Here is a 16,822-nt window from a genome sequence, read left to right on the forward strand (position 1 = left end):
ATCGCTGATCTTATGTCCAGAGGCTCTTTACGGTCATAAGAGACGGTTGCAGAAACATGAAAAAACACACAGAATAGCCCAATTGTTTAGGAGCCCGTAAAACTGCAGCCATTCTCTCAGGCTACATCCTTACATATAATTATGTATGTGCATGGTATAGAGATGAGGTAGTCATTCAAAAATCATGTTAAACACAATTATTGCACAGATTGAGTCAATGTAATTTGTACATTTTTACTCCTGAACTTTTTTAGGCTTGCCGTAACAAAGGATTTGGATACTTATTGACATTTCAGCTTTTCAGACATTTCAGATTTTTTATGAATTTGTGAAATCATAATTCCACTTTGACGTTATGGGGAGTTGTATGTAGGCCAGTGAAAAAATATTTCTAAATTCCAGTTGTAACAAAACAATGGAGAAAGTCAAGTGGTGTATATTCTTTCTGAAGGCACTGTATATCTTGCCCGCTCTGAGTTTTGGCGCTCAATCTTTTTTGTGACTATTCGGCTTCAGCTAACCATCCTAAAATCTCATTAGAAATTGTTTTTAAAAAAAAATGTAGTAGTAACGTTATAGGCCTGCTGTGCTATTATATTCAGTCCTGTTATGTAAAAGGCCAATTAATCATTGTGTGATCTTTAGACATTGATTCAACTTTTATCTAACTGCACCATTGTGAGAAGTGATGGTCTTCTATGAGTAATAATGTTAAGTAATGAGTAAGACTATTAGGCATAGGCAATGGATCTTGATTAGTGTTAAGCCATTGGAGCGCCCTTCGTGGTGCTGAAAGGACAGCTCCCAGATTGTGCAATGATGGTAAAGAAGTTGAACTAACTTGTGGTAGTGAAGGATATCTCGCCATTTAGCCAGTTCAGGAACAAACAAAACATTTCAGTATAGCCTAATAGGAATATGTGATATAGATATTTGTTGGCTATATCCTAATGTTTATTATTTTTGCTCTCCTCGCACTGTTTGCGAGGAGAACTTTAGTTGCCAGTAGGCATTTTAATTGTATTGTGTAGCTTACACTACATCATAAATCAACTTTGAATTTATTAACTTGAACACATGGTTACAATATACCCTATTACAGAATAAAATAAAACAGAGGAACTATCAATTCATAGAATTTATTTGCATAGATTAAACATGCTATAAAATCAATTAACCTGTCTAGTACTGGGGTTCCAGTAAACATTTCAAACTAAGTACAGAATCGGTCATTAGGATGTTTTTATCATAAATCTTCAATAAAGTTCCAACCGGAGAATTCCTTTGTGTCTTGAGGAGGAACGGAACGCAGGACGTTGACTCTGGGCACCTTTGATCCAAGCTACTCAGTAGTGCCCCTGTAGCCATAAGAAGTTAAGCCATTTTGCCACAACTTTGGAAGTATGCTTGGGGTCATTGTCCATTTGGAAGACCCATTTGCGACCAATCTTTAACTTCCTGACTGTTGTCTTGAGATGTTGCTTCAATATATCCACAGAATCCACATTCTTTCCTCATGATGCCATCTATTTTGTGAAGTGCACCAGTCCCTTCTGCAGCAAAGCACCCCCACAACTTGATGCTTGCCACCCCCATCCTTCACGGTTGGGATGGTGTTCTTCAGCTTGCAAGCGTTCCCCTTTTTCCTCCAAACATAACAATGGTCATTATGGCCAAACAGTTCTATTTTTGCTTCATCAGACCAGAGGACATTTCTCCAAAAAGTATGATCTTTGTCCCCATGTGCAGTTGCAAACCGTAGTCTGGATTTTACTGGTGGTTTTGGAGCAGTGGCTTCTTTCCTTGCTGAGCAGCCTTTCAGGTTATGTCGATATAGGACTTGTTTTACTGTGGATGTAGATACTTTTGTTCCTCTGTCCTCCAGCATCTTCACAAGGTCCTTTTGATGTTGTTCTGGGATTGATATGCACATTATGCACCAAAGTTTGTTGCGTCTCCTTACTGAGCGGTATGATGGCTGTGTGGTCCCATGGTGTTTTTACTTGTGCACTATTGTTTGTACAGATGAACGTGGTACCTTCAGGCATTTGGAAATTGCTCCCAAGGATGAACCAGACTTGTGGAGGTCTACAATTGTTTTTCTGAGGTCTTGGCTGATTTCTTTTGATTTTTCCCATGACGTCAAGCAAAGAGGCACTGTGTTTGAAGGTAGGCCTTGAAATATATCCACAGGTACACCTCCAATTGACTGAAATGATGTCAATTAGCCTATCAGAAGCTTCTAAAGCCATGACATAATTTTCTGGAATTGTCCAAGCTGTTTAAAGGCACAGTCAACTTAGTGTATGTAAACTTCTGACCCACTGGAATTGTGATACAGTGAAATAATCTGTCTGTAAACAATTGTTGGAAAAATGATTTGTGTCATGCACAAAGTCGATGTCCTAACCAACTTGCCAAAATTATAGTTTGTTAACAAGACATTGGAGTGGTTGAAAAAAAAAAACTCCAACGTAAGTGTATGTAAACTTCCGACTTCCACTGTAAATAATGGATTTATTGTGAAGGTGTTGACTATATTACATGGATTTATTAGACTGTTTGAAATGTAGACATTTCAAAGGTCTGCATCATTGGCTTGTAGGCTATGTGTGGAAGCTAGGCGATGCTAAATGTGGTGCTAATGGTCAATTACCGTGAGACCGACAATTATTTGCTTGACAATCACCGCCTGACTATTTTGTGACCTCCACAGCCCTACGTATGATATACCTGTTTCTAGCTTTGAGTCTTTTATCCAATGTAAGAAAAGAAAGACAGCATCCAGGTGGTGGGGTGGGTCTCATTTGTCTTCTCCCTCCTCCATGTCTATCTTCTCTTTCTCTCTCGCTCTCTACCAACTCCTCTCTCTTTCCACCTCTCCAACTTCCCTATCTCTATCTTTTGTGTTCTCCTTCATTTGCTTTCTGCTTTCTCAAAAGGCTAACCTTTTGGAAATTACACTTTCAATAGGAGATCATCTGATCTCCTCCCAGTAATCAACTAAATTATCTCTTTAGTGCAGACTGATAATGACAGGGCACGAGACACACTGACACACTTTTTGGAATTAGACTCTGCTTGTACAAGACAACAGTTAATCATTCATTTCTGACATGAATTACCTGGTAATGATTTTTTTGAATGGAGTGCACACTCTTATAAATGTATTTTGAGTCATTTAAGTGATGCTGCATTTTGGTTGACATTTTCAAACAATATAAATGGATGATGCTGGAGTTTATGTATTTTCTTATGGTTACATAAATATTAATATGTACTTGCAGTCCTGTGTGATTATGACTTAAGGCTTATTGTTGGCACCCAGACAAAGGACAGACCGACCTAATAGCTCTTATTTATTTATATATATATATATATATATATATATATATATATATATATATATATATATATATATATATAGCGCCTAGAAGGTTCTGGAATAACACAACTGCTCAATGCCGGCCCTTTACAGTAACACAGAGGGTGCTGTCCCTCTCTCTGCCAGGGGCTTAGGGACGCTTAGCAGGTAGCAAAAGTAGACCAAGTCAGGCCAGCCCCGACTGTAAGCCTCATTCCCTACACTGCTAGGATCAGGCTATTGACTTTCTCTCAAGCCTCAAGCGGAAAGATCAGCCATGTCTAGCCAGCTGTCTTTTTCTCTCCCCCTCTCTCTCTTCCTTTTTTCTCTCCCTGGAGGCTTGGCTGTGTCTCACTCTCGAGCAACACTCAAAAGCTTTCAATCAACATCACCCTTTCTATCTCTCTCTCAGCCAATTCTCTCTTCCCGCATCTCTCCTTCCATACTTCTCCTCTCCATTTAGTAATCATGGCTGCTTGTTCTGAGGTCAATAAGGACAGCCACTCGGTACGATCCTCTTCATGTGTCAGAAGGGGTTTGTGTTAAGACCATTAAAGCCAGTACTACGACCCCGTTCACCAGTTAGCCATTCAAGATAAATTCTGCTTGCCAATGATATATGACCTAGCCTCTAAACATAAAAGCCCACTATACAAGTGCATAAAAGCCCACCAGACAGACTTCATGATAGACTGCATTACCGCCAGGTTGCGTCACAGACCAGTTCACCTTTAGGCCGAAGTCACTCCCCGGTCGCCCCTGCAATGTCAACAGCAGCCACACTAATTTTGTTTGTGTAGCTAACGTAGCCTGCTAGCAGCCATTGTGAGTGAATGGACTGTGTCAGTGAGTGGTAAAATGGATGCACGTCAGTCGTCTCAAACATACATAGTCATAAGTGAAAGGGAGAGCAAACACAATGCACAAAGGATTCCCTGGTTGACTTGGAGTGTATATGGACCATATTGTAAAGCCATTCACCCAGCAGTAATGATGTACCGGTAACAACCTGCTGCCGATGATGTTTGCTCACAATAAAATGTGTTGATGTTGGTATGTTTGTTTGTTAGTGTATTTTTTCAACATTTCACAGAGCATTAGGAAAAACGTAGATGAAATGCGATCTATAGAATGATACCTTTTTAAGATCGAACAGCAAGAGACAATCCTTGTGCACATGGCAACTAAGGTGTGTGTGTGTGTGTGTGTCCAGGCTAAGGGAGGCAGTAAGGAAGATGGAGGAGAAGCACTTTTCGGAGCACACAGAGGAGCACGTGGAGTTTCTGCCTGTAGAGTGGCGCTCCAAACTGGCACTGGATGGGGGTAAGGTCAATGCTTGTGTGTGTATTGTGTGTCTGTTCTGAGTTGTGTATTTCTGTATGTGTGGTCTTGTTCTATCCTCGTGTGGTCCTAAAGTTCCCACAAGGATAGTATAACAAGGAAAATTCTCCCTTGTGGGGACATTTTTAACATCCCCATGAGAACGAGGCTATTTTAAGTTTAGGGTTAGGAAAAATGTTGATTTTTAATCTTAGGTCCCCACGCTGATGGAACATACACAATTGTTTTTCTATGTGCTATCCTCTGCCTGTCCTGTCTCATACTCCCTATAATTTCCTAATATGTCTGTGATGCACATAGTATCTATATCTATTCTATAACTTTACTAACTGTTTTAGCCAAGTTAATAGGTGATTTATTGATCTGAATATAATAGATTAATAAAAAGAGGGGGCTGAACAAAGGTTTTCCCCTAAAAAAATACTTAAATATATCTAGATGGTATTGATGGTTGAATTGTGTGTTTTCCTGCAGATACAGTGGACTCCATCACCCCAGACAAGGTGCGAGGACTGAGAGACCTGCTCAACAGCAGTGCCATGGACATCATGTACTACACCAGCCCCTTGTACAGGGACGAGGTGAGACTGAAACACACATACACACACAGTGGGTTTAATCCCTCATCTCACTTGACGAGCAGCCCAGTGACGCGAACCTACAAGATGAGCTAAATGCCTTTTATGCTCGCTTCGAGGCAAGCAACACTTAAACATGCATGAGAGCACCAGCTGTTCCAGACGACTGTGTGATCACGCTCTCCATAGCCGATGTGAGCAAGAATTTTAAACAGGTCAACATTGACAAAGCCGCGGGGCCAGACTGATTACCTGGACGTGTATTCAAAACATTCGCGGAACAACTTGTATCTTCAATTACATTTTCAACGTTCAGTCTGCATGGTCAATACAGCACATGCAAAAATGTTGATGACAACAATGCTGTTTTCACTTTGCTTCTTAATATAAACCCACCAGCGTTCTATAATGACACTATTAGCTTGTGTTTCTTCCATCTGCGAAAAGCTAGTTTGTCTTTTCTTATCAAGTTGTTCCTAAATCTTGTAAGCCGCTGATTGTTAGCCGCTAATGCTAAGCGCTAGCTAGCTGGCTAGCTAATAAATGTACTGAGTAAGAGCAAGCGTAATTAGAAATACAGCCTGATAATACCAGTGATGGTATAGTCCTAAATCAGCATGTTGTTTGTGTAACAGTGTCTTCTAAATTCGAGGTAAACGCAAAGCAGATGTATGTTAGCTTCATGAAGTAGCTAAGAGGAAACATTCAATGTTGTCAAAGATTATAGGGTCCCCTAGGAAGCACCTATCAACACATTAGTTCCTGTCACAATAACTCCTCCCTGGCATTTTCATTCGTTGTCATGTCAAACAATATTAAAAGTGCCCACTATTATATTCCAACTATAATTAGAATACACATTCTTTTTCCCTGATTCCAACCATTAACCCAAGTGTTTTGCTCTAAATCGCAAAGTCAATCTGCAACTTTTGGTTAAAAATAAGGCTCAGATTACTTGTCGTGCAGCCCAACGTGGCAGTGTGGAAATTATCTCAAATGTAGAGATGTATGAAAATTATTTCTTTGGGGGGTTGAAGTTGAATTGAACAGTACAGTATAAAACAATCAGAATGGAGAAAGACCCATTAAAATCACTTAGAATGTATGTGTTGCCACCCTAGGATCACTCACTACTCATAAAGCAAATGTACAACTTTTATTATTAAAAAACTAAATAACCGTCATACCGTCCATTTCTTAAAATGTAAATACTGTGATATAATATTTAGGCCGCATCGCCTAACCTGCCTAAATGATTACCGCCCCGTAGCACTCATGTCGGTACCATGAAGTGCTTTGAAAGGCTGGTCATGGCTCACATCTACATCATCACGCCAGAAACCTTAAACCCACTCCAATTCACATAATTCGGCCTCAACAGATCCACACTCCAATTCCGCCTCAACAGATACACAGATGATGCAATTTCAATCGCGCTCCACACGGCCCTTTCCAACTTGGACAAAGGGAACACCTATGTGTGAATGCTGTTCATTGACTACAGCTCAGCGTTCAACACCATAGTGCCTACAAAGATTATCATTAAGCTAAGGACCATGGGACTAAACACTTCCCTCTGCAACTGGATCCTGGACTTCCTGACGGACCACCCCCAGGTGGTAAGGGTGGGCAAAAACACATCTGCCACACTGATCCTCAACACGGGGGCCCCTCGGGTGCTTGCTTAGTCCCCTCCTGTACTCCCTGTTTACCCACAACTGCGTGGCCAAGCACGACTCTAACACCATTATTAAGTTTTCTGACAACATAAGTGGAAGGCCTGATCACCAAAAAAGATGAGACTGCCTATAGGGTGGAGGTCAGAGACCTGGCAGTGTGGTGCCAGGACAACAACCTCTCCCTCAGTGTGAGAAAGACAAAGGTGCTGATTGTGGACTATAGGAAAAGGAGGACCGAGCACGCCCCCATTAACATCAACGCGCCTGAAGTGGAGCGGGTCGTGAGTTTTCAAGTTCCTTGGTGTCCACATCACCAACAAACTATCATGGTTCGAACACGCCGAGAGAGATGTGAAGGGGGCACGACAACACCTTTCCCCCCCCCATGAGACTGAAAAGTTCTACAGCTGTACCATCAAGAGCATCCTGACCAGATGCATCACCGCCTGGTATGACAACTGCTCGGCATCTGACCATAAGGCGCTACAGAGGGTACTGTGACGGCCCAGTACATCCCTGGGGCCAAGCTTCCTGTCATCCAGGACCTATATACTAGGCGGTGTCAGCGGAAGGCCCAAAAAATGGTCAAAGACTCCAGCCACCCAAGTCATAGACTGCTCTCTCTGCTAACGCATAGCAAATGGTACCGGAGTGCCAAGTCTAGGACCAAAGGGCTCCTTAACAGCTTCTACCCCCCCAAGCCATAAGACTGCTGAACAATTAATCAAATGGTACCTGGACTATTTACATTGACCCCTCGCCCCTTTTTGTTTTTTTGTTTTTACACTGCTGTTACTCACCGTTTATTATCTATGCAAAGTCACTTTACAAATTACCACGGCTAACCTGTACCCCCGGACATTGACTCTGTACAGGTACTCCCTGTATATAGACTCGTTATTCTTATGTAAATGTATTGTCACTTTATTTGATTTAGAATATTTAGTAAATATTTTCTTAATTCTATTTCTTAAACTGCATTGTTGGTTAAGGGCTTATAAGTAAGCATTACATGGTAAGGTTGTATTTGGTGCATGTGACAAATAAAATTAGATTTGAATTGACCCTCCCCTTACCTTCTTTTGATTTCCAGATCACCAAGGGCCTGACATCAGAGCTGAACCGCCTCTACACCCTGTTCTGCTCCAGGAACCCAGAGTTTGAGGAGAAGGGGGGCAAGGTTTCCATCGTGTCTCACTCTCTGGGCTGCGTGATCACCTTTGACATCATGACAGGCTGGGACCCGGTGAAGTTCTGTCTGCAGGAGCATCAGGATCTGGAGGAGGAGCTGGACCTGAGATGGGTGTCCTATGAAGAGAGATGCCTACTGGAGCAGCTGCAGCTCACCAGGAACAGGTAGGCAGGGTGGTGGGTCATGGGAGGAATGGGATGGGTGTCTGTCAGTCCTCTAAACTGTGACAATCTCGACTGTGTCTAGAGACCGCTTGGGGGGTGTGTGTAGGAAGGCGTGTGGTATGAGTGTTTTGTTAATGGTCTGAATACTACAGGAACAGTATTACTCAAACTCCCCCTCTCCTCCTCAGGTTACGAGAGCTGGAGGATCAGCTTCAAGGCCTGGAGGCCTCCAAACCGCTAGCACTCCCTGCTCTTAAATTTAAGGTACACTCTGCTAAATGCTCAAAAGCAATCATCCAGGACACAGAACCCAAGGTGTTAATATAAGAAAGTAACAAGATGACTAGCAAAGTTGTGAAGGAAGGATATGGTGTCTGTTTCTTACTCTTCCCCAGGTGGAGAACTTCTTCTGTATGGGCTCTCCCCTGGCAGTGTTCCTGGCCCTGAGAGGGATTAGACCAGGGAACAGTGGAGAACAGGACCACATTCTGCCTCGCTCCATCTGCCAGAGGCTATTCAACATCTTCCACCCCACGGACCCCGTGGTGAGAGACACACACACACACACCGCAATGCCCTTCACCAGGGCTATTCTATTGGACTTGGAGGGCTGAAACACCAGGTAGTTGTTTCTACCGGGTAGTTGATTGCATTATAAATCAGTCCCTGGTTAGAGTGGAAAAAATGTAAAACCAGCCTCGAAGCCCAAATTTGAATAGCCCTGTCCTAACCCTCAGCTCTGAGCCTTGATCATCTTATGGATGATTATACAGAGGGATTTTTCCTGACCAGAGGATAGACTGGGTGCTAGATTGACTGGTGGTGATTGGTTTGTCCCTCCTGCAGGCCTACAGACTGGAGCCCCTCATCCTTAAACATTACAGCAACATTGCACCTGCACAGATACACTGGTAAGAGTTCACAAAATTCATGAATTTAATTCATTCTCTTGTTACATATGAACTTATGAAACTAGTACTTACTTTATGGACAGTGACATGTTTTTCTTGTCCTAGGTGTAGTGCTATAGACCCCACGCCGTACGATGAGATCCGTCCCACCTTCATTAACCCGCAGAAGGACCCGACGTCGGACACAGAGAGCATCCCCAGCCCCTCCACCTCTCCTGTCCTGGCCAGGAAATACTATGGAGAGTCTATTGCCAGCATGGGCAAGGCCAGCATACTAGGTAAATCTGTCAGTCATCTGGTTGATTCTCTGTATAGAACTTTGTTGCATCAAATAACCATGCATGTTGCATGCACCTTATAATGACCTTAAACGCTTGAATAGGAGTGCCTTCATTACCTGCACACACAGATTCAAACAAAGCTAGAACAGAAATAATCAACTTCATTGTAAGATTACCTCACTCAGCAGGTTCCCATAGATTTTACAGCCAGTCATTTGTACAGCAGGTATTCGTAGACAGCACAACATGTCCTGAGCAGACAAAGCAGGTGGTTCCATTTAAATGTGCTTCAGCATGTTCCCAGGCTGTTGTGATGGAGTTGACATCTATTATTGGACTCCCTCTACAATATTTCCATCACAGATCCAACTGACTGATCATTGGAGATGACACTGGTAACACTGCCATCTTGTGGAGAGAGCATGTAAAGACTAGAGCTGTAGTACTGGGTCGACTTCACTCACCTTTGTTGCACCCTATCTAAAATTAAGCCTTTGCTGTTTTCTCTCCGCCCCCTCTCTGTCTTGTCTGTCTAGGAGCGGCCAGTATTGGTAACAGTATAGGGAAGGGAATAGGAGGGATCCTGTTCTCTCGGTTCTCTCGGTCTGCACCCTCCGGAGTGTCCTGTGCCATCGAGGCCGGGACCCCAGAGGGGGAGGAGCCGAAGAGGACCGTCGATAGCCAATCAGATTACGGCCTGTCGTCCACCTTGTCCCAGTCCCCCTCCACACTCATAGACCACTCAGGTTAGTTGAACTACATTTCAACCCCATAGTTTGGTGTACAATTGTTTTGAGTGGGGAAAAAATGACAGATTCAGGAATAATTGTATTGTGATCCATGTAATAACAAGTGCCCTTTCCCACCCCTTTCAACCCCCCTAAAAGTTATTTGTTTTATTTAAAAAATTGTGGAAAAGGAATACATCATGCTAATTCACATCAATAAGAGTGCTTGACAGTTGCAAGCCACTGTCCATGTTAACTTTTAAGTACCCTTTTCAATGTGTAGAAGTTAGGCCTATGACAGGTAGGCCTATGCGGTATACAGTAGTTAGTCTAAAATGTATTCTCACAGTGAGTCTCTTTGTTCTACAGTGGAAATGGAGCGCCGCATCGACTTTGAACTCCGTGAGGGCCTTGTGGAGAGCCGCTATTGGTCAGCGGTGACCTCTCATACAGCCTATTGGGTCTCACATGATATTGCGCTCTTCCTACTGACGTTCATATACAAGCAGGCCAACGTGCCGCCACCCTCAGACAGTCCTGACCCAGAGTAAACGCACAGAGCGACTTCACCATGTCCATACTCACACATAGCATCTTTATCACCCTTTGTTACTCCATTCTCTCTAACTAGTTTTATACTGACACACTTCTACTAACACACAGACCTCCTTTTGTACTGTTTAGGATGGATACACATTCACCCAAGGGTGACACATTGGATTATGCCCCCCTAAGGGGGGCAGCCTGCCTGTCACTGTGATGACCAGTCCCCATGCATGCTCTGTGAAGCATGGGGGATAGTAACCTCCATATATCCTTCCAGCTGCCAACGAGTATGTCAGAGATTTCATTGCACGCTCCCAAAGGCGTCTTCCTCTTAAGATCACAGTCTCTGTCTGAAACTGCTGCCCTCTCGGATGTACCAGTCTCGAACCCCCCTCATGTGTAGCAGGCATGGTTCAGCCATAGTTCAGCCCAACCCAAAGCTCTACTCTCCTCCACAGACTCTTTACGGAGCTGTGGGATGCACAAGCCAGCCTGGACCTCTCGGTAACCTCCCTCATCCACACTGGTCTGTATCTTCTTACCCGGAGTTACGTTTCCATCGACAAGAACCTGGGCTGGATACTGGGACCCTCAAATAATGGAAAGACTTATGAAGGAAATGAAATTTGTGTAACTTTGTCTCAAAACGTATGTTACTGTCTGAGCGAACTCAATGCAACTTTCAAAGGGGTCTAAATGTTATTTCTATAATAGAATGTTAATATATTTCAATAAGAAAATAATACTACAGTTAGTTTTTTCTTTATTTGTTTTGGAAATTAGTGTTCCTCCTTTTCATTACCATTTGACCATCGAGTGACCATAGTGAGCATGAGCCTCACACAAAGCTCTGCAAAAAGCCATTTTATACAACAAAGTTATTAGATGACGTACAGTTTAAGTCGGAAGTTTACATACACCTTAGCCAAATACATTTAAACTCAGTTTTTGCAATTCCTGACATTTAATCCTAGTAAATATTCCCTGTCTTAGGTGAGTTAGGATCACCACTTTATTTTAAGAATGTGTTTGAAGGTAAGGACTTGAAATCCACACGTACACCTCCAATTGACTGAAATGATGTCAATTAGCCTATCAGAAGCTTCTAAAGCCATGACATAATTTTCTGTAATTTTCCAAGCTGTTTAAAGGCACAGTCAACTTAGTGTATGTAAACTTCTGACCCACTGGAATTGTGATACAGTGAGTTATAAGTGAAATAATCTGTCTGTAAACAATTGTTGGAAAAATTACTTGATTCATGCACAAAGTAGATGTCCTAACCAACTTACCAAAACTATAGTTTGTTAACAAGAAATTTGTGGAGTGGTTGAAAACAAGTTTTAATGACTCCAACCTAAGTGTATGTTAACTTCCAACTTCAACTGTGTAACAGCATTACTTTATGTCTTTGGTTTTAGTAACTGAATGGCGCTGTGTGGCAAACTGTTTTCTTTGAGGTACATTTGAAGGTCTCATCTTTGGCTCCAGTGAGTGAGTGGCACTGGCTTGACTTTGACTTGATTTTCAGATGACGTTCATACAATGCCAGCAGGACATTCAAGTGACACAGACATCCGTCCATGTTAAAGTCAAGCTTGGTGAGTGTCATTTTGCCTGTAGCCAGCCTTGACTAGTAACTTACGTTATTGTCATTAAATGTAATTTTGTTTCTCTTTTAGTCACCGAGAAGCAATGTTAGGTCCCTTATGGTGCTCTGAAATGTACCCTCCATTTTATGTTAGAGCAACTTTTCATTCTAACCAAAACACAGGTGAAGTCAGTTCTGTTCAGATGGATAGTCTGAAGTCTAATTTGCTCCTAATGTATACAATTCAAGTGTCAAAGAGAGATCATGTCAATGCTTAATCCAGGCTGTATCACAACCGGCCGTGATTAGGAGTTCCATAGGGCGGCACACAATTGGCCCAGCGTCGTCCGGGTTCGGGCGGTGTAGGCTGTCATTGTAAATAAGAATTTGTTCTGAACTGACTTGCCAAGTTAATTTTGTGGTTGGAAGGAGGAGCTGTCACTCACAGGTTTGAGCCAGTAGAAACTCTCCTAAGAAACCTTAAAGGTTATAAACAGGAAGTGACCTTCAGGCACTAAAATATTTACATTGATTCCCTGATCAATAAAATGGAAAGGGGATGTATATATTTTTTATCCAATTTATTTTTAATGATCATTTTCAAATATATAGTAGTGTTAACATAGATCCCTTAAAGGTCCAATGCTGCTGTTTTATCAATATCAAATAATTTTGGGGTAAAAATGAAGTACTTGGTTAATTAAAAAAGGTCCTATAGAAAAAATTACTTCTTAGTAAAGAGCAATTTCTCAACAAGAATTTGTCAAGGACTGTCTGTGAGAGGTCTTAGTGGGGAGGGGAAACTGAAAACTATCTCTTATTGGCAAAGAAGTTTGGAACTCTCTTTTTTTATTGGACTATTAACTAATTTACTGCCTGGTGATGTCACCAGGTAAGCCAAAACTCAATCCAACTAAAACAGGCAGTCTTTTCAAACGACTCTTACACTAAAAGGGCATTATCATCGTTTTGAAAATGTTCTACCTCATATTGTGGAAATGTATATAAAACACAGGGAAATTAAGTTTTTGACTGCACTGGGCCTTTAAGGGAACAGGGAATTCAGCAGGTGGCCAAATATTACTGTTATTTTATGCGTGCTTTACTCTTAATGGCTAAGCCAGTATGAACAGAGCATGTTGAAATACAAGAGCGTTTTCCCTCTACGAAAGGGCTTCAGGTTAGTTATTCAGCTTTAGTCACTTTTTCCAAGAACAATATGCAAAGTTAAACAAGCTCAGTACATTTGTTTATGGCTCAGAAAGAGAAACATGATGCCTGAATCACTTTGCATCCCATCTGGTCATTTTAAATGTAAATGCGTCTCTCATCTAGGTTATTGCAGTGTTGCCGAAAGATGTTTGAAATCCTAAAGCTGCATTCAAATGGTCTGGCACTGGCTGCTCATTATCTAAAAAAAAACACACGGCATATTTTTAAATAAACCGTTTTTTGCAATAAGATGCGGGATGATGAAATGGTACTAACCTCAAATTAACTTGTGTGTTTGTGTGTGCTGCTCACTGCACATTGTCATTGTAGCGTTCCCTGTATGTCCTATGTTTTGTTATCCGAATAACAGTCAAATTAATTGTCTAATAATATGTATAGCACACACTCTTGCTAAAGGCTGGGCTCTAGTAATCCACACAATGGATTTCTTTTAGTTTTTATTTTGAATGTGCTCACTTGGGATCATTGCAGAAGAGTGGTGTGAATGTTAGTGGGGCCTATTTTGTGAATCAAATCAAGTGGACTCAGACCAGGCTGCCTTGAAGAGGACCAGAGAACAACTCTTGATGTCATGGGCAGTAAGGGAAAATGACTTGGAGTTGTTAAGAATGAATGTTGATGGTGGATACACATTCTCAATGGCTATAAATGTCACAGGAGCGCTTTAGACATAGATCTTATTGTTTTTGTGTGTTTCTGTTAAATGTCTGACGGAAGTGAAAGACTATGCCTCTTTTCTTCCATTTAAATCAAGTTGTTTCCACATTGGGAAGTCATGCAACTAATTATCTCTTATGAAGGGTTTGAACACTCCCCAACATGTTGTTTAAGTATACTGGTCAAGGACAGTTTAACTGATGTCTCTGCATGCTAAAATGATACCTGCTGGGTATGGGGTATAGAATGATGGTTGGAGGGGACTATCATAATTGTGGTTGGTTAATGTTTCCGATACATCAGGCCAGCTATCACAAGGTGAACCTTATTCAAATACAGGCAAGCACCGAATGTCAACTGTGTTCGGAAATATATTGGCTGAAGAAATGAGTTTAAATAGTTTGATGTGCACATTCTGTTTTTTGTTCTGTTTTGATAATGGTCTTGGGACTCTCTTGTCAGGGAGGTTTCACAAACCTCAGGGATATGTCTGTTATTGTCTGACCATCTCAGCTCTGAACATTTAGTGAAGCCACAGGGAAGTCAAAGTACAGTAGCTAGCTGGTCTATCACAGTCGCCCACAGATTGAGAGCTTTGGTTCACCTTTGAACCCTAAGGGATCATCTGTCAAACCGGTTGTGTTCAGTAGGGCACACTGTAGAATACAGTATGTTTGGGATGAAATATAGACGTCAGTGTTCTTATTAGATAAGTTCTGATAGTACCGCCTTGTTTTCCTGTTACAAAACAATTTCCACCTAATGATATGCCCCAGAGCTCTGCCTTTCAGATTATGTCCACAGAATGAGAAGTACCATCTTGGAATGTCTGCATTGTCTGAGTCTACTGTATGAACTCAACCTTTTTCAGGAAGACTGTTACTTTGACTTTCTGCTGGAAAAGTGACTCCCTAGAGCTGTTCAATAACCCACCATGCCTGTAATCAAACTGCCATCCAAAACATTTTATTTTATTAAAACATTTTTCTTATTTTATTCTGTACTCTCCCATCTGCTTCTTTTTAAAGTTGTTCTGTCATGTCCCAATGATGATGATATCTGAGAGGAAGGTCTGTACTGACCTCTGGACTGTCTTGTCTGTCTGAATGAGAGGTGCTAAAATGTGTGGAAGGGGGGTCTGGGACGAGGCTGAGGGAGGAAGATATTGTCAAAATATTAAGCAGGAACGATTCGCTAGTATCCCGGTTCTGTTGGAGCACTATACTGCTATTTGTTTTCTTTGAACCTTATATCAAATGTTTTCCTCTGCACTGCACAGACTTCCCAACCACACCACAATAGCTGATTGATAGTTTATGAATAGAGCTTTGTGTGATTGAAGATATTGGGTAACACTTTTTATGTATATAGATTGGTACAGTAGTTGAATCCAAGTGCACTTAAACAATATCTGTAAAGCAGAGTTGGGATTAGTTAAAAGTTAAGTGAATGCAACAAACACTGGACTGCAATACCCATGGCAAAAAAAATGGCAATACAATTGATTCTAGGGTTTGCCACAAGATGGCAATCCTCCCCATGAGTTCCTCTAAATCAATGGCTCCCGTTGACCATCTGGTCATCAGAGACCTCTCCCAAGTCCATTTCCTCTCTCCACTAACAATGAGGCAGGAATTGGCATGAGTCAGTTACTGATCAGCCCTGCGGTGGTCTGTATATCTGAGCTATTACAAAGGATTTATAGAGTGATGTACTTGATCGACCCTTCATTTATTTTGTCCAGTACTAACTCCTAGTTAAATCACATGCAAATACTTTGGCAGTGTCAGACTGTCTGTACACCATGCTATACCACTGTAATATACTTTCTAGCTAAATGCTTATGTCCATATCTAGGACTGTTTGCCAGGATTGTGTCATTTAAGTACAAAGTTACACATTTCCATTGGACACTGCCATATCCACTTGATTACAGACACTGGTGTGAACTTCATTAGAGGATACAGTACAAGTTCCACATCAGTAATTGACTGTCTGGATTTGATTGAGATTATTTTCGTGACGGGTCGTTCCTGAATTGCTTTGGCATTTGGGCATGGCATTTTTGAAAAATGTCACTTTTTTTCTCTATTTGTATTTGGGTATGTCTTCCTGTCTAAATCAACTAATATGGCAGCTTAATGACTTTAAATCATGTTTACCATTATGATAGCAGTGTGCCACCCGTAGGAGTACTAACACTGATTATGGTAACACCAGTGAGACATTTTAGGGTTCTTTAAATCCCCAAACTTGTCACTACTACATCAATACTGGGACAAGCCAATACGCTTACACTAAGTACTTTAAAAATGCATAAATAGAAAGTTTTGCGGTATGAAGGTTGTGTGTTGTAGCCTAGTGGTTAGAGCTTTGGGCCAGTAACCGAAAGGTTGCTGGATCGAATCCCCGAGCTGCCAAGGAAAAAAATCTGCCGTTCTGCCCCTGAACAAGGCAGTTAACACACTGTTCCCCGGTAGGCTGTCATTGTAAATAAGAATGTTCTTAACTGACTTAAATAAAGGTTAAAAAAAAATGTAACGGTTATATCTTTGAT

The 16,822-nt window shown here is 41.6% G+C and overlaps 1 protein-coding gene across 2 annotated transcripts in view; it reads left to right on the plus strand.

Moving 5' to 3' along the window:
• LOC118362656 (phospholipase DDHD1-like) overlaps nucleotides 1-15,261 on the plus strand; it is a 42,090-nt gene extending 26,829 nt beyond the window's left edge. For both annotated transcript variants that reach the window (XM_035743175.2, XM_035743176.2), the window contains 9 exons: nucleotides 4,578-4,687; nucleotides 5,180-5,286; nucleotides 8,056-8,318; nucleotides 8,507-8,582; nucleotides 8,714-8,863; nucleotides 9,165-9,229; nucleotides 9,335-9,507; nucleotides 10,047-10,256; nucleotides 10,608-15,261. In XM_035743175.2, coding sequence (XP_035599068.1) covers nucleotides 4,578-4,687; nucleotides 5,180-5,286; nucleotides 8,056-8,318; nucleotides 8,507-8,582; nucleotides 8,714-8,863; nucleotides 9,165-9,229; nucleotides 9,335-9,507; nucleotides 10,047-10,256; nucleotides 10,608-10,789 — 1,336 coding nt within the window. In that variant the 3' untranslated portion in view covers nucleotides 10,790-15,261. The remainder of the gene's footprint in view (nucleotides 1-4,577; nucleotides 4,688-5,179; nucleotides 5,287-8,055; nucleotides 8,319-8,506; nucleotides 8,583-8,713; nucleotides 8,864-9,164; nucleotides 9,230-9,334; nucleotides 9,508-10,046; nucleotides 10,257-10,607) is intronic.
• Nucleotides 15,262-16,822: the final 1,561 nt, after the last annotated feature.

The sequence above is a fragment of the Oncorhynchus keta genome, chromosome 29 (genome assembly GCF_023373465.1).
Source record: "Oncorhynchus keta strain PuntledgeMale-10-30-2019 chromosome 29, Oket_V2, whole genome shotgun sequence".
NCBI classification, from domain to species: domain Eukaryota; kingdom Metazoa; phylum Chordata; class Actinopteri; order Salmoniformes; family Salmonidae; genus Oncorhynchus; species Oncorhynchus keta.